Source organism: Phoxinus phoxinus (assembly GCF_949152265.1).
Source record: "Phoxinus phoxinus genome assembly, chromosome: 24".
Taxonomy (NCBI): domain Eukaryota; kingdom Metazoa; phylum Chordata; class Actinopteri; order Cypriniformes; family Leuciscidae; genus Phoxinus; species Phoxinus phoxinus.
In genome coordinates, this window is record NC_136899.1 from 23,931,015 (window position 1) to 23,957,800 (window position 26,786).

At 38.3% G+C, this 26,786-nt stretch overlaps 2 protein-coding genes across 5 annotated transcripts in view; one reads left to right on the forward strand and one right to left on the reverse strand.

The window, feature by feature from the left end:
• Positions 1-666: 666 nt before the first annotated feature.
• Positions 667-25,830, reverse strand: gyg1b (glycogenin 1b). 4 transcript variants are annotated; one of them, XM_079602436.1, is made up of 7 exons: positions 25,642-25,830; positions 24,517-24,655; positions 24,258-24,432; positions 20,913-21,075; positions 8,636-8,762; positions 6,859-7,069; positions 667-2,124 (listed from the first exon to the last, which is right to left on the reverse strand). In XM_079602436.1, the coding sequence occupies exons 1-7, from the start codon at positions 25,646-25,648 to the stop codon at positions 1,981-1,983; spliced, it is 966 nt and encodes a 321-aa protein (XP_079458562.1). In that variant the 5' UTR covers positions 25,649-25,830; the 3' UTR covers positions 667-1,980. The 4 variants fall into 4 exon arrangements, with proteins under 4 accessions (XP_079458562.1, XP_079458563.1, XP_079458561.1 ...); XM_079602437.1 differs by having other exon boundaries at positions 24,517-24,652; positions 25,642-25,768; XM_079602435.1 differs by having other exon boundaries at positions 6,859-7,084; positions 24,517-24,652; positions 25,642-25,768.
• sugct (succinyl-CoA:glutarate-CoA transferase) overlaps positions 12,663-26,786 on the forward strand; it is a 155,070-nt gene continuing 140,946 nt past the window's right edge. The window contains exon 1 of the mRNA XM_079602433.1: positions 12,663-12,832. Within this exon, the coding sequence (XP_079458559.1) occupies positions 12,787-12,832 (46 nt within the window). The 5' untranslated portion in view covers positions 12,663-12,786. The remainder of the gene's footprint in view (positions 12,833-26,786) is intronic.

Consider the following 26,786-nt stretch of genomic DNA (forward strand, 5'->3'; position numbering starts at 1 on the left):
ATCATTGTCATTAAATACACTGATAAAAATAATAATAATTATATATATATAATTATTATTATTATCAGTGTATATGACAATGATTATATTAGCCTACCGTAACCCGAAAGTGAACAGTTAGCATTGGTTAGCATATTTGGTCCATTGTTAATTCAAAATAATAATTAAAAAAGCAGAAGAGTGTGAAATCACGTATAGTCTATAATTGTGTTTATTATAGTAGGCTACAGTAAACTGCAAACACTGATCTCAATACTTCGATATGGGGGACGATTGCTCTTTCTTTGTTATTAAAAATAAATAATTTGTGCCCGTGTAACCTGTCCAACAGTTTATAAGAGCTTTATAACTGCATGATGAGGATTTATAAAGACGACGATAATATAAAATAATGCATGCAAAGATAGTTTCACCATGAACCACATGGTGTCGCTGTAATATAATTTATGAATGAACAATTTCATGATTTTTATCTCTCTTGGATTGTTGTTTTTTTAAAACATTTTCAATTCACACTCATTACTTTATCTGTTAAGACCAAGCCTTCATTTACAAACCTGGTTCTGGTGGAAGATGTTCCCTACCGTTGAGGTCAAATATGTAATTATATGTTGCTTATCTATGCATTAGGCTACAGTAAATTTGCCACGCTATCAAACACACACGATCATTTCAAAAGCTTTATTTTATGGCCGGGGACAAAGGCCCTGTAACACCAAATGAAAGGAAACGGATAAAAAAAAAAAAAAAAAAGAAAGAAAAGAAAAATACAGACAAAGATATAAAAAAAGATGAGTAAAAACAAGTGGCAATTGATTTCACAGTGATGTAAACAGAAATACACCATCCAACAAGAGAATATAGGGTCGGCTAATGCACAGATTAAACAATAGAGAGAAAAAAGTTGTCTTTAAAAGAGAAATAGGCCAATATTCATTTAAGTGCTGATCGTCCAAAACCACATACTGTCTGATTAGGTAGGCTACTTTATTTGAAATTTGACTTACTTCACGAACTATAAAAAAAGTATGTTCGGACGTAGGCTATAGGCTACATCTGCCATGATACGGTCACGTGACCTACCAGCGTCATGAATCGCATTCTTCCCATACTAGGCTATAGGTGAAAAACAGTGTGTGACAAAAGATGTATGTCTGAATTCACAGTAGCCTACTCATAAAAGAGGAAACAAGTACCCGGGTGACCCATAGGGGATGACCAACCTCCTTCCGGTGAGATTCTGAAGTGTGCACGATGAACACTTTCCCATGAGGCCACGGGAGAGGATTTATGAATGACAGTGAAGCAATGCAACTTCTGGTAGGTCACATGACACGGCGAATGTGATTTGTCCAGATTACACTTACTACACACATCCATACTATATATATTTTTTGTTTTTTAGAGTTCGTGAAGTAGCCTAATTATTCATAATAAGTACCTAGAGACTAACCTATGTGATTTCGGACACAACCAGTGTCCAGCGAATGCGACTTTACTTTTTTTTTTTTCAAAAGTATAGGCTACATATCATTTTTTTCCAAATATGGATTCAGACATACTATGTTGGCATTTTCTTTTTCACATATATAGTAGATAAGCATTTGATTTCGGACGCAGTGTATGTGAGCGCAGGTTAGGAGAGACAACATGTAAAGTGCTGACCGTTGGCACATTACATCCAGTGACATTTAAACGACTGAGCAGTTTTTACTTTCCATTGAAAACTTTTGGCAACACTGGCGAGTACACCATTAAAATATTGAAACTTTGAGCTAGTGAAAGAGAAAGCCGACAGTTCAGAGGCCCAAAACTCCCTTTATAAATCAAAATATTTGCTAAGTATATTAGAATTCACATTTTGCATGAGGTTCAAAAGTAAAGTTCAGGCAAAAAATGCTTGTATGAAGACCGAGAGTGTGAGGAGTTAGCGTATCGCAATGCATAGCTGAGTTTCAGTGAGTTTAAAATTGTGACTTTTCATTTAAGGAAAACATCAAGCTTTTTTTGAATGTTGTCAAAAGAGTCTATTCCCATGTAGTCGGCCTGGCCCTGCTCCCATCTCTGCTTGCGCTCGGCTGAGGACATGAGCGTCTGGACCGGCTCGCTCTCGCCAGAATCCTCCTGTTCACAAGAGAACAATACAGGCAATTAAGACATTCAATTCATACAAATAAAAAAAAGGGTAGACTTACAAGTTCTGCTATCAAACGTGACAAAGGACAGACTGCCACAGCTGTTTTTACACTGAAAAAATAAGTGTAAAAACTTACACTTTACAGCTTTAAAATAAGCCAAAACTACTACAAATCTAGATATTTCTTATTTTAAATTCACTGAAAAAAACAATTCACACAAGCTTAAAAATAGTGGATATTAGGCAGACTAATTGTGTGTGATTTCTAGAAATTAATAATAAAATATACATAAAAATATTAGTTTTTTAATCCAGTAAAACCAAACAAAAATGACCCTCTTTGAAGAACCAGGATTCCCACAGTCTTGAAAAACCTGGAAATATGAGGTCGACTAATTGTAAAATTGTGATTTCTAGACCTGGTCGTATATTTATTTATAAATTAAATGTTCCCGTTATTCCAACCTATATTTGTTGGAATATTATATAGGCTACCTAAAATATATTTTATTTTTATTAGATATTATATTTGATTTAATTTTATTAAATTATTATTAAAGCAAATTAGCTAGATGCTAATATGTAAAAAAAAAAAAAAAAAAAAAAAAAAAAAAAAACATACGAGAAGAACTGAACTTGATGACTGTCTCCAGAGCGGCTGTATATACATAACTCCCCATAAGCTTCATAAATTCATCAACTAACCATTCAGAAATGTCCTGTTGCTTCTACATGTTGTCACTTCTTGAGTCTCTCCATCTTTCTGACTCCGGTTTGAACATAAGGCTAAACGTTTTTTATATTTTCAGTGTGTGTGTGTGAGGTAAAAGGACACGAGCTCTTGAAGCTCCGCCCCCTGTGCCGGGAGCAGCAGCTCATTTGCATTTAAAGGGACAGACACAAAAAGGTGCGTTTTTGCTCACCCTCAAAAAGTGACAATTTTAACATGCTATATAAAAATATCTGTGGGGTATTTTGAGCTAAAAGTTCACACACACACTCTGGGGACAGAGACTTATTTTACATCTTGTGAAAAGGGCATTATACACCCCTTTAATTTTAGCCCCTGAGTGGAAGTATGAAAATTGTGACTTTCACAGAGATTCTGGAAAATCCACGGATATGTCCCGGGATCGTTTGATTTTGGTTCATTCACACTGCCAGGGATTTTCCCGGAATCTGTGAGTGCGTTCACATACATCCTGTAAAGATCCAGTGAAGACATGTGATGTCAGGATGTGATGACTCCTGTCAGATGTCAGTTCTGCTGATAACTCTTCGTCATTTCTACACGAAGACGAGTCCATACTCGGCAGTAGCGGCACTGGGTTTGCCGAGTGGCTCGTTCCCCATGTGCCGTAGGGGTGAACGTGATTTCACCAAGTACCACATGTTCCTGGATCAACATCTTTGTTGATCCTGGAACAACTTTCAAATCAACCAATCATATTTGAGGGACAAGTTTACAGTTTATGTCAAGTTTAGGCTTAGAACTAGGTTAAGGTTATTCACCCATCATTTCCCTCTGATTTTAGGGAAAAGTTATGGGTAGGGTTAGGTGTAGGGGTAGGGATTGGGTAAGGACCAGTGATGCGCGGGTCAATGTATAAACAACCCGCACCCGACCGACGTTTACAACTAACCAGTGGTGTAGTCTACGTGATACGCAGGTATACGCCGTATACCCACTAGGAAATACCAAGTATTTCCGTATACCCACTTAAAAAAGCGTGAGGATACGTAACAACTTCGTTTTGTGACAGAACTTTCACACTTTCATTCATAAATTCACCGCGTCTGTGTTTGCAATTGACACAGATCAAATCACGGAATCCACTCACAACTGTAGCCTATAAAGCAGAACGTCACGGAATTTGGTCATTTTTTGAATGAATAAACTAAAAGTAGGGCTGTTCAATGAATCAAATCTCGACTAGTGTCTGTGAATATTAAAAACTCAAAGAGACTGCAGTTGCTCAACGCGTCTCTGGGAATGAGCGCTCAATGTGTGCTCTACTACACACACACACACACACAGACTGAAGCAAGCGCGTGCTTGTGTCAGCGCTTCACTGTAGCTATGAGGACATGATGTAGCTACACATGTGAACTTCATCACAGAGCTGCTATGAGAGTCACTTCATGAGAATTTCACCATTTGATTTGATAAAACTATCGTCATTCATTCGTATCATACACACACAGAAACTGTAATGTCTTTACGACAACCTGTCAAAATAAAAGTTTGGTATAAACTCAAAGAAATTATGAAAGAAATTGAACAGTAAAATGTACTGTAAAATAATAATAATAATGAAATCTATTAAAACTTATTTTAAAAAGGAATATCACAAATTTTCATACATGTTTTAATTTAAACAGTAAACTTGCCAAAACAATAACACCATTTTCTTTCAAAAGCACCATTTCTAAAAGTAAATTTGTATTTGTGTCTTTAATGTTTGTTTTTTCTTATTATTATTGTCTTATTATTATTGCTGATAAAACCTGTGCTTCAGGGACCATATTCATGTAACATCTAAGGCTAAATGTAGTTAAATGGTGATTAGTATGAGACGGGTTAGGCGGGGGTTACAGTATACTCACTACAAAAAACTAGACTACACCACTGCAACTAACCCGCCCGCAACTCGGGCCGCAAAAAAAATAAGAAAATATTGTACCCGACCCGCTTCCTGACCCGCATTTTTTAAAAGGAGTAAATGCTCATAGTAGCGTCATTGGGCCATAGAGGTTGGAACCAGGGGTGCGGGTGCAGCATTTTTCTGAATGCTGTATGATATAGCCTGTTAACCCTCAGGGGACTAAGCCCTTTTTGGTTCGTTTTCTCTATTTTTACATTTGGGCTTATAAACCATATGTAATGGAGATGGAACACCATGTGTTTGGTATCTATGGATTCAGAAGACCCTAAGCTAACATAAGCATGCATGTAATGTGTTTATAAAGGAAGTATGAGTGAAAAATGTACAATAATCGAGAGAATTTCACAAATGAAAATTAGATTTTTGTCATTTATTACTGAAAATCACACCTCACACAACAATAGTGAACAGTTTTTGAACCAAAAAAATATTTGTCAAACCCTTTGCTTGACAGACATTTGTAATTGTTCAATCAAATGTGTTAAGAACAATGAAATAAGGAACTTTTTTTACAAACAGTCCCAGGCGTGAAAAAGCGTCTGCTCAGAACTAAATGAGAACTGCTTGCTCTGAAGAACAGACACACTCACAACCTGGCAGATTTACTTTCCACTAACTGTTCCAGAGCTTGTTCTGCCGTAAATCTTACTGCTTGCCATCATAACAGTGCTAAAACAATACAATAATAATGCTATTTAAGTTATTCTGTCTCTCTCTTATATAGATCTCTGTGCGTTCTGTAATATTCCGCTCCGTTCGCGATCTGTCTCATTCTCCGTCCACGCATGACGCTGTTTGTTTGTACATGTTGAAGGCTACAGAGTCCTCTGATTGGCTAGAATACGTCTTGGTAACCTTCCTCTGATTGGGTAAAAAAAAAATCCTACCAGTGGCAATTTTTCCATTGGTGGAATTTGCCTAACAACATCGATTTCATTGGCCTTTTTATGCAGTGGTATTGCGCAACAGCGAAGCGTGTGAATAATACAAACGGGACATCACTGTTTTCAGCGGAATCTGAGGAAGACGGCAAAAAAGACCGCACCTCTCTATCATTAATAGTTTTGAAGATAATTGCACATTTGTAAAAGTATGCCATTTTGGGCGGTACCGCCCAATTCGTCCTCAGAGGGTTAATAAAGGCTTGATTTATTCATTTATTTAGTTAGTTTCATTTTCTTAACAATTAAGATGCTGCATGTGTTTATCCAGTCTAATCGAAGTGTGAGTCTCTCCCCCGACTTTCCCAACAAAAATCCCCCCCGCCCCCTCTCAGAAAACACATAAAACTGACATTACTGAGCTATATATGCGTTTAAGCCTATTAAAATGGGACAATGGCATTGGTCAGTTCAACATGTTGGGAAATCGGGCATTTTGTCCCGCGTCAGCTTTTATTCAAATGTTAATAACGCGCTCAACATTCAAAAGGTAAATAAGGATTTCCCACTGTCATCTCCTCCTGCAGACTGAGCTTGTGCGTCATCCTAAGACAATAAAGCGTAGACTTATGTATTTCATAGAAAATTGTCTCTAGTATATAAATTACAAAGGTTTAATTGCCATCTTTATTTCAAACGACCCGACCGACCGCGACCAGAACATCATTAAAAATATTTTTGGATGACTCGTAACCGCGGGTGACCGCAGGCACCCGCTCATTTTGGATCAACTCGCACATCACTGGTAAGGACTACATTTTGGGACAGGGATGTTATTCCAGGATCAACAAAATATGTTGATGATCCAGGAACATGTCTTACTTGGCAAAATCACGGTGACCGTGCTGTAGCATAGGTTGTAGAAAGGTCATCACTACGACACACCCCTTACGGCATTGGTCCTGGCTTTTGTTCACACACGGCGCGTTCCGGGACTGATCCCAGCAATGTTACTAGGTCCCCATCCTGACATCGATCTCAGCATCAATCCCAGGAGGTGTTTGCGTTCACACAGAAGACACTCGCAATTTTACGGCAATTTCCCGGGATCAACGCGCTGTGAGAAAGGGGCTATGGAAAGGTTTCTAGTTTAAAGCATGATGTGGGGTCTGACCTCGCAGCCGGAGCAGAAGGGCTGGTCTCCGTACTCTCGGATCAGCATGGGCACCACCTCTCCGCTGTACAGCATCCACCACTCCAGGAGGAAGCCGGGATGAGCCGCCGCCGCCACGTCCCCGCGCACTCGCCTCTGCCTGGGGTCGTACGTGTAGCTCCACGGCTTCATCTGGCCCAGGAAGTGGACGACCTTTGCATTTGCACCATATCTGTGGACAGAAAGACTAAGGATAGTTCACGCAAAAATTAAAATTCTGTCATTTATTTACCCTCAAGTTGTTCTGAACCTGTATGCATTTCTTTATTCTGCGGAACACAAAATGTGGGTTACTAAACAGCTGGACTACATTGACATCCAGAGTATGTAAAAAATATAATGGAAGTCAATGGGGCCCATAAACCGACATTCAAAATATCTTTCATGCCCCGCAGAAGAAAGAAATGTATACAGGTTTGGAACAACTTGAGAATGAGTAAATGACAAATGTATTTTTTTGGTGAACTATCCCCTTTAAGTGCAAGATTTACTAACTGCTTATGCCAGCATAAACTACGGTCAGGATTCACTAAAGAAGACCAGGGTCAGAGGAGGCAAGGGAGGCAGTGCCGCCTCAAACTGGATGAGAAAATAATCTATATTACAAAAATAAAACAAATATAACAAAATGTATAAATCACTGTGGCAAACAGGACGAGGTCGAGAGCCATGAGAGAACGGCGTGACTGATAATGAGCGTCTCGTATCTCACGGAGGAGCTTCATTAGAGGAGCGACGACAGTGAAGGACGAGAGAGGACCAGGCCTGGACTATTTATGTTAGGTTTATAGCCGTTCATTTACACAAGTGTTTTGTGGGCCTAAAAACGCAAACTTTGGAAAACAGGTTTCAAAGTGAAACTTTGAAAATGATAGTTATTGTCTCCGTGTAAACTACAAAAACATGAATCTTTGAAAACGGTGACGTTGTGCACATGCGCATCACGTGTTCAGTCTATAGGCACGTAGTGTTTCTTTACAAAGTGAGATCGCCAACTACACTCTAAAAAATGCTGGGTTGTTTTAACCCAATTTTGGGTCAAATATGGACAAACCCAGCCATTGGGTTAAATTTTTAAATTGCATTTTTGATCCAACGTTTGGGTTCGTCCATATTTGACCCACAATTGGGTTAAAACAACCCAGCATTTTTTAGAGTGTACTGGCCTGACAGCAGAATACAGCATTTTTAGTCATTTTCGCAGATCCGAGAGAACGATCCGATGCTCCGCTCTTTAATTTTGCTCATCCGCAGAACTTTCCACTCTCATGTGGGATGTGTGATCGGTGTGCATTAATGAACGCATTAAAGTGTGCTTATTGCTTTTAAGGGTCAAGTAATACATAATGATGTAACTGGTTAAAACGACTGAAATCTGCACTCACTTGGTCACATTTTCTGTGGGTTGAAATCAACTAAATCCTTTTAAATACAGTAAATGGTGTAAAACTGTGTGCATGGTATTTCTTTTTTTTTTTTTTTTGCACAATTACTACTGGCAACTGAAACCATTTTTGAATTAGAGAGAGTCTCCTGAAATGATTTTGTGACACTCGTCCTCAGCCCGTCTCACACTCTGCTTTCCTCGGCTCCTGTAACCTGATATTGAGGCATAAGCAGCAAACTCATGTGACTGGTGTGTATCCTCTTACTGTCCCATCCTGAAGGCCAGCGCATGCCAAGATCAATGATATAGTGTCAAACAGGGCCGCTGATGACGTCAAGGAGCCACACTTACTGTTTGAACGCAGGAAGGTAAGTGTAGATGGCTATGCTGCTCATGTTATAGACGAAAGGAAGGTGTTTTGTGATGTCAGCTGTTGCCCAGTCGCTGAAGAAGCCGTTCAGAACCCCTTGGTCCCCTCCTGTTGGACAAACCATTGATAAAGAATGTCATTTAAAATGGAATTAACTCCATTTCATTTACCAATATCATGTAGAACTAATTAAAAGCACTTAATTTAAGCCTTTATTGACACTAAAGTGTGTAATTGCAATGAATTATTAAATAAACAAATTAATAAATTAAACAAAATGTATAACGAATATATAAAAATAAATGACTACCGGTAAATAAAATTAAAATGAATAATTAAATAAAAATTAAGAAATGTTAACAAAACAATTAAATTAAAGCCAATTACCAAAAAAAAAAATGAATACTAAAAAGAAAATGAATACTAAGATTGATTAAACAAATAAAATTAAATAATGAATATATTAAACAATTAAATGAATAAACAAATTATTATTTGAATAATTGCATTGATTTAAATATATTCTTTGAAAAAAATAGATTCACTAAAAGGTTCTTTGTGGAAACCAGAATGATTGTGAAAACTCCTTCAGAACCTTGATTTTGTTTGATACACAACAAATCATTTAAAGTGTCTTTATTTTATTTTTTTAATGTCAGGCTGTTGCTATGGGGTTGCTAAGGTGTCCTCATTGCTTTTAGTATTATGTCAGGCTGTTGCTATGGGGTTGCTAAGGTGTCCTCATTGCTTTTAGTATTATGTCAGGCTGTTGCTATGGGGTTGCTAAGGTGTCCTCATTGCTTTTAGTATTATGTCAGGCTGTTGCTATGGGGTTGCTAAGGTGTCCTCATTGCTTTTATTACAGTATGTCAGGCTGTTGCTATGGGGTTGCTAAGGTGTCCTCATTGCTTTTATTACAGTATGTCAGGCTGTTGCTATGGGGTTGCTAAGGTGTCCTCATTGCTTTTATTACAGTATGTCAGGCTGTTGCTATGGGGTTGCTAAGGTGTCCTCATTGCTTTTAGTATTTAGTCTTTCTGGGTGTTCTAACCTCCTCCTGTCATTTTGTATGTGATGTAATTTGATCCGTTTGCTCAGAGTCCCAAAACTGCAGACTACACAGTGAATGAGGACAGGGAGTGAAAATGTGTTTATTCAGATACAGCTGCAAACAATATTGCGCAGATGGCACTGCATACACAGTATGTTGTGCTTCAAGTTTTTTTTAAACCTGAAATCAAATTAGCAAACACCAACAATAAGTTCTATGATACTCAGCAGTGTCTGATGGCCATTTTTTTTTTGTACATCTTATAGCACTGCAGGGAAATTGAAAAAAATAATAATAAGCCCAGTTAGGCTCTTTGCTCCTGTACGAGGAATGTGCCCAGGTGCTTACTAGCTGAAAAAAGACCCTACATATCTAAAAGAGATCCCGGTCTGAAGGAGCAGCCTGCATGCATGCTTGCTCAAAGGTCAGCGAGGACACACACCAGAGACACGGCTATACATGTTACAGCATGACACACACTGACACGATTAAAACAAGCACTGAAAGGCCGTTTAATTAGCCGGTATTGAGATCAGGTGTCTGCTATACAGACACTGTGTCTTCAGGAGCGCTATTAATATTTCCCGTGTCCTCCTCCACTGACCGCTGGTTAAAGGGAGATTCACCCAAAAATTAAAATGGTCATTAATTACTCGCCCTCATGTCGCTCCAAACCCGTCAGACTTTCGTCATCTTCAGAACACAAATGAAGATCTTTTTGATGATCATAGAGATTTGTCCCTCCATTGACAGCTACACAACTACCACTTTGATGCTTTTTTTGCATACTTTTTTTTTTTTAAGCAACATGGAGCAAAAAGCTGAGAATTGCATTTTTATCAAAGACTATGATCAAAACACAGATGCACTAGATCGAGTCCATCAACACCCCTAAAGCTTCACAGTCCTGTAGCTCGTCCTGGGTCGACATTTCTTTCGATAATTTTTAAATAGTTATTTTACATATAGCTACTGTACGCAACTACCATTTTAATGCCTTAAAGGATAATTCCGGTATTTAACACCTTGTGTCTATATTGTAGTTTGTTTTGGATGAACAAGAGTGGTGGACAACATTTTTTTGACAATGGTTCCTCTCTCGAGTTTTTGACTATAAAAGAATTGGCCATGGATCCATTTAACATTGGAGTCAATGGCCATGTCCGGAAATGTCATTATAACAACCTTTAACATTAGTTTTCAAAACTGTGCAACTCACCGAGTGATTGGTGATGTTAGTTGATGTTCCCGAACCAAAAAGTGTTGCGAAATACAGTTTCTGTCGTGTTTTATTCGTCATTTTGTAAAATCCCATTGTTGAAAAAATAGTTCCACTATAGCAAAATAAACGGATTGGAATCATATATTGCGACGATATATTGTGTATAATCATCAACGAACACCACTAACCACTCGGTGAGTTTAACAGTTTTGTAAACGAACATTATTGGCTGTTTTAATGACATTTTCGGACATGGCCATTGACTCCAATGTTAAATGGGTCCATGGCCAATTCTTTTATAGTCAAAAACTCGAGAGAGGAACCATTGTCAAAAAAATGTTGTCCACCACTCTTGTTCATCCAAAACAAACTACAATATAGACTCAAGGTGTTAAATACCGGAATTATCCTTTAAGAAAAAAAAAGTTCATAAAGAGATTGTAAAACTACACCATATGAATTAAGAAGTTTAGTCAGTTTTCTGAAGAGACTCGATCGCTTTATGATGAACAGATTGAATTTAAGCTTTTATTCACATATAAACATCGTTATATCATCATATAAAGTGATCGAGTCTCTTCAGAAAACTATGTGAATAAAAGCTTAAATTCAATCTGTTCATCATAAAGCGATCAAGTCTCTTCAGAAAATTGACTAAACCGCTCAATTCATATGAATTAGTTTTACAATCTCTTTATGAACTTTTTGAAGTGGCAAAATGGTAGTTGCGTAGCAGTAGCTATATGTAAAATTATTATTATTTAAAAATTACCGAAAGAAATGTCGACCCAGGATGAGCTACAGGACTGTGACGCTTTAGGGGTGTTGTTGGACTCGATCGACTGCATCTGTGTTTTGATCATAGTCTTTGATAAAAACGCAATTCTCAGGTTTTTGCTCAAAATGTTGCTTAAAAAAAAAAAAAAAGCATCCACATTCAAGTTGATAAAGGAATGCATGAAGCTAGAATAAAACTTTTTTTTGGTTTATTAAAAGCAGAGGGTCTGTTTATAGATTGCATATTCAGGCATTCATATAAAATAAATAAATATATATATATATATATATATATATATATATATATATATATATATATATATATATATATTCTGGGGCCATGAAAATTAAAATGATCAGAAATTATCAAAAATGCTCGAGGTGACTGGCAACTCTGCCGGGAAAACACTTAAAAAGTTCATCATACACAGTATTTACTGTTGCTTGGTGGAATTTCGCAGGCAAAATCCCAGATATTTTAAAATGAATCCACACAATCTTAAGTTTCGTGTGAGGGCAAAATTGGCCCAAAAAGATGTTGCTCATGTAAATGTGCTGTGCTGCAGAAAGCTGCTTGGTTTGAAAGAGACCCGTGTGTGAGCTAAGCTGGACTGCGCTTAGATGTGCCATCCTCTGCACTTACACACACACATGAATGTTTGCTCCAGGACAGGCCATGCGCACGATATGAGGAAATTAATATAGACTCGGCACAAACCGTATACAGCATCCTCACTGCCAGCAAAAAAAGAGCTTTTGAAACTCAAATACTACGTGCCCTAAACAGATTATCGAACATGCTGGAGCATTCAGAATAATGTGCTTGCAAAGCATGCTGGTTTACCAGCTAAACCAATCCACAGCCAGTTTATTTGGGCGTGCCGTCAGAAGCCGGTTCAGAATCGGCCCCCGGGGCTTTCCTTCTGCATGTGGCTCTACAAACATTACTGCAGTCTTGAAGCGCTCATTTTGATGGGATGATCTGCACGGTCCAGGAATGTACATAGTCTCACGCTGGTTTACATTGGCAGAGGATGAGAACAAGTCCACATGATAGCCTCAGGTCATCAGGACTGTAATACATGAGGAAATGGAAAGATGCTCGTTTGATGCCCCGTTTCACTCCAGGTATGAGAGCACACACACACACACACACACACACACACACACACACACACACACACACGGATGTTTGAATGCCAGATGTCTGAACGACACAAAACTGAAGGTCATTTGGCTGGTTTCTTTACACAAATCACTAAAGATGCATCGGATCGTGACATGAGTGTATCGTTACACATACGATACTGAACTCACAATACAATATTATTGCGATACTCCAAGACATAAAAAAGGTTAATTTGTTTTACTGTTAATTCAAATGCTAAATTTAGTATTACATTGTGTGTAGATGAATAGGCTTGGACTTGGTGCTGGAAACCCAATGCACAGGACAATCGTGACACCAGAATAAAAATAGTCATGATTCTGAAAATACAGTATTATTTTAGACGAATATGCTTTAATGTTAGCCTAGAAATCTAGACGCACCCTAGCGGCAGCACATTTTATCTTGCAGCCAGTGTCATCTAGCAACTCTCCGTTGGCTTGCGAGCTGGAAAAACCAAACTCTAATCACCGTTTATCCGCCCCTCGGATTGAGCCCTGCCAATGGTGTGTACCCAGACCCAACATCTTCATGTGGGTCTGGCTTGTCAGGCTACTTCAACGTAGTACTGACACAAAATAAAGTTTTCAGAGTTTTATTTCCCCCCTAACACAGTCATTTTTATTTTATAACAATTTATGCATTTTTTTGTTTTGCAATATATTGTGACACCTACAAAACACTCTTGAAACTGCTGATCACAGAGATACCACTATATAGAAAAGCTTTTAAAAGGAACACTCCCCTAGCGTTAAACAGTCGAGTTTCTGTTTTCGAATTAATTCAGCCGATCTCCGGGTCTGGCGGTAGCACTTTTAGCATAGATCATTGAATCTGATTAGACTGTTAGCATCTCTCAAAAAAGTTTAGATTTTTTCCCCCCATTTAAAACTTGACTCTTTTGTAGTTGCATCGTGTACTAAGACCGACAGAAAATTAAAAGTTGCTATTTTCTAGGCCGATATGATTAGGAACTATCCTCTCATTCCTGCGTAATAATCAAGGAACTGCAGCCGTACCGGCAGCGCAAAGATATTACGCAGCGCCTGAAAATAGTCCCCAGCTCGGTAACTTCCAACGTGACCGGCACTAAGTTTGTAATATCATTGCGCTGCTTGTACGGCGGCAGTTCCTTGATTATTACGCAGGAATGAGAGTATAGTTCCTAGTGATATTGGCCTAGAAAATAGTAACTTTTCATTTTCTGTCGGTCTTAAAGGGGCTATATGGAACTTTTTCCCCAAAATAAACGAAACAATAGCCTTTTTATTTTACCATTTATGACTCAAACATCTCCTGATGAGCATACTGGCACCTTGTCTGCTCACAGTGGGTGCACCTATAAGCCTGTATCCTACTTTTCCTATTTTCTGTCGGATTGGATTTTTCCCGCGCTGTCTGCGGATGTGACGTCAAGCGCGTTCATGTTAAACGTTTCAGAACACTCAGAACACTTCTCAAACAATATATGTATTTGACTGTTCTTACCTCTGTAAACATAATGTTGTCCTGACCTCCTTGCAGCAGATGACTTGTGAAGTGTGCACGTACGAGCGAGCAGAAAGGAAGAGCAGTTCTGTTTTTTGGCCACAGGTGTCAGTCGCGAGTTTAAATTTCAGAAAAACGCATATAGCCTCTTTAATACACGATGTAACTACAAAAGAGTCAAGTTTTAAATGGGAAAAATATCTAAACTCTTTGGTAATTTTTTTGAGAGAGATGCTAACGGTCTAATCAGATTCAATGGTCTATGCTAAGCTATGCTAAAAGTGCTACCGCCAGACCCTGCGATCGGCTGAATGGATTTGAAAACGGTAAAACTCAATTTTTTCCAGCTCCCCTAGCGTTAAACAGTTATTTTCCCTTTAAGCATCACTGACATTTTCTTACAGAAATGTGAATATAGTTTCGCATTTCCTTCCCTCCCAGTTTCATTAAGCGGAGAATACCCAAGACAACATGGCAACAGTCATGAAGAGTTCAAGCTATCCCAGTTACGACCACGGACAAACCAGCCCTGCTAAAAATAAAGCAATCATTACAAATTACCAGACCATTAACGTGTCATTAAACAGGGCAGAGGATGTTCAGAGGATGGTCACTTCACAAAAATAGACCGAAAACTCAAGCCGACAAGATTGTGTAGCATTCATACGGCCTGCAATAGGCACAGACCCTGATTATGACAGCCCAGAAAGAGCCTCCGGATTCTGTGGGAGAACAAAAGCATAATAATCAGGCTCTTGAAAAGCTGCCAGTCTCCATAATGCAAGCGGTGTCAATTAATTTCAGAAAGCGCAGCAGAGCCCTCCCTCAAAACGCTGCAATCTAATTGGTTCCTCAGCGGTCACACTCAAACTCTCAGCCCGACTCGTATGAGAATGGGTTCACTGTGTCGTCGAGCTGAAAACAGGTCCACAACTTTACACGGATACATCGGTTTCCTGAAAGTCACTCGCATGTGCAAACAATTATTTGTCCTGCATTTGATCAACTAACAGGTAAAAACAAAAACAAAGGGAAGGGAAAGAGAAACATGCATGCTCTTGGTCTATTAGCCATTTTACCAAATTACGAAAACCCATAAAAGTTGTGTAACAAGCGACTTTGCCAAGAGGTGGCTGTAGAAAAATTGCTCTTGGCTCCCAAAGAAAAGGAAAAAGAGGGTTGCCTTGAAAGGGCTTTTGTTCGCTAGGAGCGCTTGTGCCAAATTCCTCTCGCCGGGCGTATGAACCAGCGGTGTTGGGCAATACTCGGGAGGCTCTGTTGGGAATTTTTAGCTTGAGGTAATTTTGTGATGCAAACAAGGAAGGGCGAGTTAATTGCGCTGACATTATGTGTAAGATGAGCACACGTCAAACTGATGGCCGTGTGCTTATCTGCAGAGATGTTTCGACTGGAATGAGAAGGAAGATGCCTCCATTATTTAGCCACGTCTGGCCTTGATAAATCACCAGAGAGATACAGAAGAGCTGCTTAAACAAATGTCATTTACCATCTATTCAAGACCAGGGGTGTCCAAACCTGCTATCTGGGAGTCTGAAGACCTTGATTAGTTACTTCAGGCATGTCTAATTTCTAAAATGACAAAAAAGAAAACCTTTAATTATTCAATATCAGGGGGCGTTTTACATGACATCGTTTTCACATAAAAATATTATGCATTTTGGCCGTTCATTTACACACCAGCGTTTTGGGGGCCTGAAAATGCAAACTTTTGAAAACGGGTTTCACAGATCAGTGTGAACGGGAGACAATGTTGTCGTCTGTACACGAAAAAAAGCAAACTTAAATATTTTGTTTATAAATTAAACATATCCTTGGACGCCACAGACCCCTAAATAAGATCAGCTTTATGTGAGGGACCCTCTCCCTAAAACTTAAAAGGCAGCTCTATATGTTCATGTAAAAACCCTAATATACACTGTGAAATTATATTATATATATATATATATATATATATATATATGCATGCAAAATATATATATTTTTTTAAATACTCACTATAGTACTGTATTGTGTAAATTTATGCAATTTTGCCTATAAGGTAAACAAACATTTTAGGATGTTTTAATAAATAACTGTCTGACTCAGCACGTCAATGACAAAACATTTAAAAAATAAAACGTGCATTTTTTACGATTTTCTTCAAATACAATTGTATTGTTCATAATATTGGGAAGAGCATTAAAATGTGTTGTCATTAGGCGGTTGTCTGTCTACGACACCAACAGCACACCTGTGTTCAGCAGAGGTTTTACAGTACTACTGTCATCAGACCCATTCAAACCGGCCAATGGACCGTCCGATCACGGAGCGAGTCCTTCAGTGTCTGTCGTTAAGCCATTATGTTGCCAAGCCATAATGCTAGACAGAGTAATGCATCATCGATCATTATTAGTGTGAAAATCTCTCAATTAAACATGAGTTCTGCTATTTAGAACACAATTTAAAGCAGAATTATCATCCGCAGAGCACTCCTCGCTGTAGTTAAAACATTTAAACAGCATACCACAGAAAAAAAAGAAAACCCACTACAAATATTTATACTTAAAATTCATTAAAAAAAAAAATTCATGTCATTTCAGAGCTTAACGGCAATGTTCAAATGGATAAATCATTATTTTCACTTCATTACTTCGCTCACTCCAGTAAATGAGTGCGTACACGGTCTAGAGCGTCTGTACGGTGCGCACATTTAGGGCAAGTTTCTTTTTGTGCGTACACAACGTTTATACATCAGGCCACTTGTCTATATGACTCGCACAATATTATCGTGTTCTGAAATCATAGCAATTACTTTGTTTGAGAAACAGAAATTTAAGTTATTCACTAAACTTCTTGCCCTTCACTGTCTGCAGCCATTCAACACAACATAGTAAAGGATTCAGAATATAATGCATGTGTCATATGAACTACTTCTGTGGTGCCTTTTGGCGTATGGTAATTTTGTTTAGTTTTTGTTGTGTGGAAAAGAGCAGCAGGAACATTCTTCAGAATTTCTCATTTGAAATATTTTAAAGGGCATCTATTATGACATTTAAAATGTTCCTAATGTTGTTTAGGGAGTCCCCAACAACAGTTTTACGTGCATGCAATGACAAAAAACACTTTTGTGGTCGTATAATATGCATTTATTTTTACCTGATTTGCTCACCGACTCCCAAATGATTCGTTCAACGACTCGTTTTTCAAAACCCCTCCTCTGCGCAACGCTAATCTGCGTTGATTGGTCAGATGACCCACCAGTGTTTACATAGATAATACTTCTTGTTTAACACGGAGTACATTGATGCTTTTATCAATTAAATCGTGTTATAATAATGATTATAGTCCACTGCTTTGTAGTTTGTAGTAAAAAACTAAAAATAAGATAAATAATGTAATGTTATGTTAGCGAGCATAGCCCAGAGTTCATATTGTAAAAGCACAATCAGTCTTTGTTTGCGTTAGCCCGATGCATAAACATAACGTTTAAAAAAAAAAAAAAAAAAAATGCAGTTACGTTTCTACGAGGTATTATTCTATTCTTTAGACAACTCCAAAAACAACGACAAACACTTCACATATCTCAATACAATTGCCATTGAAGACCTAGAAGCTAAACGGTGCTTACACAACAAACAAGATAATTATTAAGCATGCTACATAAAACATAAAAGCAACAATTATTAATAACACTTACAGGTTGTGATACGGAGGAGGAAGCTGATGCAAATACACTTGGAACTGAACCTTCCTTCAATATTAGATATTATATTATATATAACAATATAAGTGGGCGTATCATATTCAAATAACTTGACAAGTTGACGTCATCTAGTCAGAGAAAAAGCTTCGGTCTTCTAACGATTCATAAAAATGACTCAGAGTCGACTCTTACTTTTGAAAGACAATAACTTTATATACGGTGCACTTTCATATTTCAAACTTTGCAGGATGTTTTTGTTCACTTAGATCTATGTTACACACTACATGAAAGGTAAATTTCAAAATTCCATAATAGGTGCCCTTTAATGTAATTAATGGTGCTTGCTTTTTGCAAGCAACAGTATTGCTTTTGCTCTTTTTGTCCCGCCGAAATTTGACGTGCTACTCCACCCGCAATTTTTGTCACAGACCCATGAATGAGGTGTCAAAACGTGCGGCCTCGTTTGGAATGGTGTGCTATGACTTTTATAAGAGATCGGGGGTGCGGTGTTCGCCCCAGGGGCGGAAGAGTCGCCGAAAAATCCCATAGACTTAACATTGCGACAAACTTTGACTAGTCACGGCTCAGAGCGAGGATTTCGCAGAAATGTGAAATTTACCACATTTGAAGAGGCTGGCAGGCTCTGTAAGAACATACCTCACAATGGGGTAAAAGTTGCACCCCTGGGGGGCAGGAGCGGCCCAAACTTTTCGTATTGACTTAACATGGTGTAGGACGGCCCATGAAATGGAGAGAGAGAGTAAGCGATTTTGTATTGAACATAACTCTGGATCACAGTGTCATAGAGACAAGGGGGCGGGCTCATTTTACTCAGACGGCCAATCAGTCTCTCGGGATCATTGTGAAGCTATCAGGCCACGCCCCTAGCAACCATCTAGAGCACCTTAGCAACAAAATCCATAGACTTCCATTGAAAGAGATATCTTTGGATAGAAGAGTCATAGAAACATGAGGGTGATCTCGTTTGACTCAGGCCAGCAAACAGCCAATCATGAATCACATCAACACTTCCTAGCCCCTCCCTAGCAACCATTGTCGAGCACCTTAGCAACCAAAATCCACAGAGGATATCTTCCATTATGAATGTCACAGAGGCGTGGGAGTTGGTTTATATTTTTTTAATATTGACAAGCAGCCTTTGGAGTCTCATTATTGGCAGCTGCCAAGCCACTCCATAGCAACCAAACAAAGTACCCTAGCAACCGTTTAGCAAGACGTACATCTCTGCATCAGAATATCGAATAGAGATGGGGGTTGGCTCTTTCGACTCATGCTCACAAACAGGACTTCCTACATGCTACACATGCTAGCATTGAATAGCTACATGCTAATATTGATTAGCTAAGTGCTAAATCATGCCAAGGAAATGCTGAGTTCAATGCTGAATGCATGAGAAACATGGAGTTCGGCTTTTTTGACTCAGACTGTCAACTACTCTTTAAATATCATCCCATAAACTGTATAAGCACACCATAGCAACCATATAGAGTACCCTAGTAACCATACAAACACATGAATAAGCCATATCTTAGCACCAGAACATCGTAAAGACATGGTTGTTGTTCCGTACACAATCATGTGCAACCGGGTAGGGCTGGGCGAGATGGCCCAAAAAAATTATCACGATAATTTTTTTTATATCAGTCGATATCGATAATTATCACGATAAATGTCAAATCTTTATTTCTTTCAAGTTTAAAGGCAGATTTTCTCCTAAGTGAAAGTTAGGAGCAAAAAGAAACCAGAGCGTTAATTGTGGTTTTAAACTATATAGTGCTACTCTTTATTGTTAGAACATATCATGACAAACACTTGCCAAACAGGGGAACAATCACAATTCACATTTCCTTGACAAAATAAAATATCTTAATAGAAAAAAAAACATTTCTTAGTTTCTGTATGTGCTAATTTTTATTTGGTAAAATGTAATATTCTGACTGTTTGAGTTTTATGAAAATTAACCATTGTCATCCAGCATCATGCATTTAGATAATGATAAACACAGACAAACCCGGGCATAGCCTACAGCACCTCACTATCATGGCAACATGTTAATTTATGGTTTCTATGGTAACGTTATTTGTATGAAAAACAGTAGCCTAAATGCATTATTAAAAACTGTAATTATATTCCATTAGTCCTTTAATACATTGTCTACATTAATATTATAATACAATTCAATGTGTATATCCCACATTTCATGGTGCAGTTAATATTACTAGGCTAACGTTACAGTAACGTTAAATCCGTGGTAAATGATGGGAATGTGTCGACGGAGAAGCTTCTGACTGTATCGTTGCGCAGTGTTTCTCCTGTTCGTCAGCGCTGTTTCATCTGCCTTTAAACTGGTTTAAATCACTGAGACATTTGTGTTCTTCGCTGAATTAAAACGCTTCTCACTGGATCTCCTGACCGAGACCGATCAGAGTAAACGCGTCAGCTCTAGTGAGCTCGCGCTGCGCTGGCGTTTGGACTTTGAGTTTGAGCCGAGCGGATAAACGGTCCGTGTGGCGCGCGCGGTTCAAACGAGTTTCGTTCCGCTTTTGGCGCTAAAACATTATCGAACATTTATCGAACTCCTGATATCGTTTTATCGAGAAAAATTATATCGCGATAATTATCGTTATCGTTTTATCGCCCAGCCCTACAACCGGGGCATTTTTTTTGCCACTGCAAGCACCATTCACATTTTCTTCTGGAAATGTACATTCTAGTTTAGTTAGTAATCTCATCCCTACAGCTCGAAAAAATAAAATAAATCACTTAAAGCTTGTTCACACCATGGATGGGAACTATTGATAACTAAAAAATAAAAATTATATATATACCATCAAAGCTGCCGTGTTCGGTGCAGAACTGCAGGAGTTTTCCGTAGGTTTCGTTGGACGGGCGAAACACGAACACACCAGAGTTGAAACAATCAGGCCAACCGGGGTCCGGCGCTGCAGACAACTCCTCTCTGTCGAACAGCTCGTCTATGTTGGAGACCACCTAGAGCCAATACATAAGAGTGAAACTTCTCAGAACTGTCAACAAAGTCAAAATTACCCTTTTGCTCTTCTCGGGTCATTTTGACCCAAATTTAATTTTCATTTTTAAAAATTGTTATCGGAGTGGTCCAAGACCTTAAGACTTTTGTCGCACTTGAACTTGGAATACACAACTTTTTTTGACGAGTTTATGTGTTTGTAATAAAAATAGTAACAATCCTTTCCTCGTGGGTCAATTTGACCCGAATATGAATTAATGGGACATGAAAAAAAAAAAAAAAAAAAAAAAAAATGATTGGTCAAAAAAATATTTGAAAATCTGTCAAAATCCAGAACAAACACACAAAAAAAAAAAATGGAGGCATGAAGCCCAATTTATACTTCTGCGTCGAACTCCCGCCGTATCTGCGTCGTAGGCTGTGTGTAGCACACGTACCCTTCGGCGTACCCTGACATGCACCTCTACAAAAATGTAACACTTCAATTCTACGCGGACGCAAACGCTGTGATTGGTCTGCTAGAACCCGTGCCTCGGGTTTCACATGCTCCCTCTGCATGTGTAATTGCATGTCAACGCAGAAGTATAAATTAAAACCAACGCGTATCCTACAGCGGAGGCTCCGGCGTAGGTCCGCCGCAGAAGTATAAATCAGCCTTAAGCCTTTAGAACATCCCGAATGCAGAACACGGCTTCACACTTGGTTCGATTGCCCGAACCAGAGTTCGATTGCTCCCCCCTCCCCCGATGGACCGTGTTCACATTGTATTTGTATCTGAACCGCGGTACGCTTGCGTCATCAAGCTGCATCTGGCGCTTAATCGTGTTGCTTGGTACCCGCTATGAATGAAGAGGCGTCAAAATGGATAGAATTGCTCGCTTCACTTGTTCTTTTTTTTTAACCTTTATTTTTTTTTTCAAAAAAAAGATACAGAAACACATTTGCGTCTGTCTGCCGCAAAAGTACTAAAATTGTTCCAAAGACAGCGGGCGGTCCGCCGAAGACCATTTGTGCGGAGGCAAGCAAAAATCATCTCTGCTTGCAGTGCGTCAATCCCACTTTTCGTCAAGGTAAGTGTATACGCACAAAAGAGCTAACGTTTAATAAACTATTTTGTAACACATTATACATCAATAGCAGTTCACTTCCGCGATTTGGTACGATTGCGTTATGCGAATTTCACATGAACCGTACCCAGACCACCCTTTTTAAGTGGACTCGAGTACCGTTCACCGGACTACCCAGGAAATCCAGAGTTCTCGCGAGAGCACAATTTGAGTTTGCTCCGCGAGTAGCTCTCGTGTCGAGTAATAATGCTCATTAAATATGCCCCTCTATCTGAGCTGCACCAATCACATCGGGCACCAATCACAGAGGCGAGATGTCATTAGTCATTAGTAAACATTGCAAGATGGCTATGGATGAACATCAATTGTTTGAAACGGCTTTGGGCGCTACAATGAAAGATTTAGACTTGGCCTTTTCTCTAAAAGAGGAACAGAAGACGGCGCTCGAATCGTTCCTTTGCAAGGAGGAAGTTTTTGCTGTTTTGCCGCCCGGATACGGCAAAGGTATAATATCTACCGGTTAGCTCCGCTCAAGTTCGAACCCGAAGACAGACACGAGAGGCGGGAACAGAGTAACATTAGACATGATAAATGTGAAGTTGCAAAAGAAAGAACGCCGTGGATCAGGAGGTGATTAACACTGCAATAGCCTGAACTTAAGCTGGACCCAACTTTTCAAATGTAATCAACATTTTCCTAAGTACTAGATGTGTTGGGCTATTTAACATGACACTGTAATTATATTCTGCTGAAATTAACGAAATTACTCAAAAGATTAGTTCATTTTGCGGAACGAGATTCAAAGATCCGAGTCAGTAAAATGATCCGAACTTCCCACTATACTCCACTGGTAGCTCAGCGTATGTGGCTGAGTGATACTGTACGTCAACCCGTGTATTGTTGTGATTGGTCGTAGTGTTAGCCAATTGCGTGCAGTGAGATTTTCAAATGCATGCTTGGTGCCGCCCCTCGAGCTGGCCGATTTTCATTAATCGACACCAGACCAGGTGACTTTAGGTCTGGATTTCCAGGCTAGGTGCGGACCCGAGTTCAGAAGAAAGCGTTTACATCCAAACGAACCGAACTCTGACGTCATTCGAACACGGGTGCGCACCAAAAGTGCTAGTTTGAAAGCGCCCTAACATGCGCACACACACACACACACTGTGGCCCCCCGACTCTAGAACCAACTTCCACTGGACATTCGTCTTGCAACGTCTATCATAACCTTTAAAATGAAGTTGAACATTTTTTTATTCCCAGGCATTTTAATTTTGTTTTGTCTTTTCATTTAAATTTTTTTTTTTTTTTATGTTACATTGTTTATTGTATCGTATGTGTTTATTTTAATTTAATTCTTTGACTTTGTTCAGCGCTTTGGTCAGCTTTGCTGTGATAAATGTGCTATATAAATAAATTTTACTTACTTACACATAGGAATGCCTATTAAAATAAATGGGGGGCCATAACAAAGGCAATGTTTTTTTTTTTTTTTATTAAAATAAAAATAAATCAGTCACAATGCAGACTGCACACAGATATGAAGTGGCAAGGTTTGAACATTTTTAAAACCAGAAAAAAAAAAAAAATTCCCCAAGATGTTGGCAGAGACACCCAATGCAAGACTATTTGAGCGGTTTTACACAGCCGTTTTGCATTTCAATTGAGTTATTTTGTATTTAAGTGAAAGAATGTGAAAAAAAGTGTTATACATTTAATAAATATTTAAATTATTGCTAAAATCAAGTACTTTAGAAAAAAATATGATGTTGTTTTCTTTTACATCCCGATATATCTCCAAAAAAAAAGAAGCATAATTTGTATATATAAATGCATTAAATGATAAGTATATTAGGGCTTTGGGTCAGGATTAAGGATTTGTTACAGGTACGGGAGGAGAGCATAAGGGTTAATACATATTTGTGGTCATAGTGTACACTTCAGTGGTGCACATACACATTGATTGAGTTAAGTTAAGCGCAACAGAGTCTTACTGTCCATTCACACACCGAGTTAATGAGGCACAATGTAATTCAAGTGACAAACCACACAGACAAACTGCATTATAAATATTTCATGCATGTTTTGACAAGGCACAACTTAAGCTCAACACTCACCAGTGTGTCTGCATCCATAAACACACATTTTGAGTAGTGTGTGAGAGTCCAGCAGTGCAGCTTGGTGAACGTGACACCCAGATCGGGTCTCTTCATCATGGCCAAGTGTGCCGTGTCCCCGCTGTCCAGCACATCCACTAGCCTGACTTCATCATAGATCTTATGAAGCACTGCCCTAAAAACATTCAAAAACAACTTAGTTTGTGTTCCTCAGGTGGTTTGCAACACACTTATAGTGGCTGAAATTGACATGTCGTACCTTGACTGATCGGACACATGGGGTCCAATGAGCACCACCAGCTTTTTTGAAGTCTTGTGGTTCCTAAGGGATTTTCCGAGCACCATTGCTCCTCTTGCATAGCTATCATTTGTGGCCAAAGTGACAAATGCCTGTTCTGCTAAGGAAACGAGAGGGTTACACATTAGCATAACATGGCATGACTGACAGGTGAGGTCTCATGAATTTGATTTCACATTATCTTGCATGACAGAATGAATTTCCCCAAAATAAGCCTAGTAAGTCAACGATGCAGATTTGCCCACATAACTTACAAAGCTTAATATACAAACAGTAGAGTTATAAGTTATGCATTTGTTACAAAACGTGGAAATCAAACATTTTTTAAATGGTTTAAAAGGCATTACGTTGTTTATTTATGAGTTTTGATTTGATTCCAAGAGTCGGTTCTTTTGAACAACTCGTTTCAAAGAACCGGTTCAAAGACTGATTCAGTGATTATTTTACCTCATGGCATTCCTTACACCATTGCTTGTTATATGATCTAAAATATTCCAGAAAAGCCATATTGTTAAGTCTTATTAAAAGGGGGGTTTGTTATTAATGTCAGAGTTCGGTTTGAAACCATAATTCAGCACACAAAAGAACATTCAGAAACTAATTTACATTAAACAATATTAATTATTTACAGTATATCCCTCCACTCAAAAGTTGTGCATGTTTTAATGAAATGCTAAACCAATTCTTGGCATAATAATTCCTCGGATTATTATGAGTCACACAAAACTGTTCATGTAAAAAAAGACTTCGAAGTTCGTTGAATCTAGTTGTTAACTCGGATAATTGCGAATCGAACACGTTCATAAAGGCGGTTCAATGAACTCGGGCACCTGGATTTGATTCAACAACAAATCGTTGGATAACAAAACAAACTCGTTAGTAATAATGCCAGTATATAAACCAATATTAGCTACACACTTTACACCTGCAGAAATATGAGAAATGCAAAGAACATGCATAGTCCTTAAAACCTTTCTGATGCTATTTACGTATAAAGCTCAACATAGCATGTAAATAAATCGTAGCTAAAAGGTCCTTGCAGTAAGAGATCTGTTTAATTTACAAAGTGTAGTCATTGTCACATACCTGCCATCCTTGAAATTTGTAAAAAGCTACTTTGTAGCTCGGACTCCCCCAGAGCGGCAGTGACACCTCAATAAAAGAGACTTTGTTTCACGTCTTGGCTTCATTTATACCAGCGCGGACCTTCTCTATATATACTCCTGCCAGTCACGTGACCAGAAAGCGCTCTGCGGACACGCACGCGATTGGCTCGTGATGTTTGGGGCGTGGCTTCATATATGTAACTTGTACTTGTGCGGTTGACAAACTTCCAAGTTTTTGTAATTTATATGAATGTAAAAGGGCAAGTGTATGCTTTTAAATTGTAATACCAGAAGTAGGCTACATGTAGATAGTTTCATAAATATATGCACAGTATATTTGTACAAAAAATATATAAATACGGTTTTATATTCCATAATTCCATAATCCATATTTTAAACTTCATGGCACTTAATACTAATAACTTATAATAACTTATATGAATAACTAATACTTATATATAATGTAATACGGTTTTATATTCCATAATAAATATATTTGCATATTCCATATTTTAAACTTCATGGCACTTATAACTTATTATAACTTATATAAATAACTAATACGTATATCTAATTTAATCGGATTTAATCTTAATATAAAGTGTATATTTGTGCTGTTCTAAAATAGTGTGAGTTAAAGGGGAAATACTAATGATTGCTGAGAACACACAGCAGAAGACACGAGGACTGTTTTTCAGCTCTACTCACTGTAAATATATACACGTGTGATCAGACTGGTGTCTTGTGCCATCTGCTGGTCAGAGTTTAATTCGAAAAATCATAAATAGCCTACTAGATACATCATAAAAACATCTAAAAATCATAACATCGTAAAAACAGCACTTTATACATATTTCAATAATTGACCGGTTGACTGTACATTATCTTTTGCATAAGTGTATCGGTGCATTACAACATCGTGTACCTTTGTTTGAAAATATAAACCACTTTTAAGACATTTTAAGAAGTATTATTATAATTGCAACAGGGCCTTTCCAAAACTAATTTATTAAACGGATAGTTCACCCAAAAATTAAAATTCTGTCATCATTTACTCGACACCTCAAGTTGTTCAAACCAAACCTAAATTAATTTCTTTCTTCTGCTGAACACAAGCGATATTTG

Bases quoted from the DNA above. Each gene is read 5' to 3' on its own strand.
- gyg1b (XM_079602434.1), bottom strand. The intron at 24,433-24,516 runs GTACGACATGTC...GAATGTTTTTAG, and splicing joins CATGTGTCCGATCAGTCAAG to GGCAGTGCTTCATAAGATCT. The intron at 8,763-20,912 runs GTATATATATAA...TTTGTCCAACAG, and splicing joins CGAACACGGCAGCTTTGATG to GAGGGGACCAAGGGGTTCTG.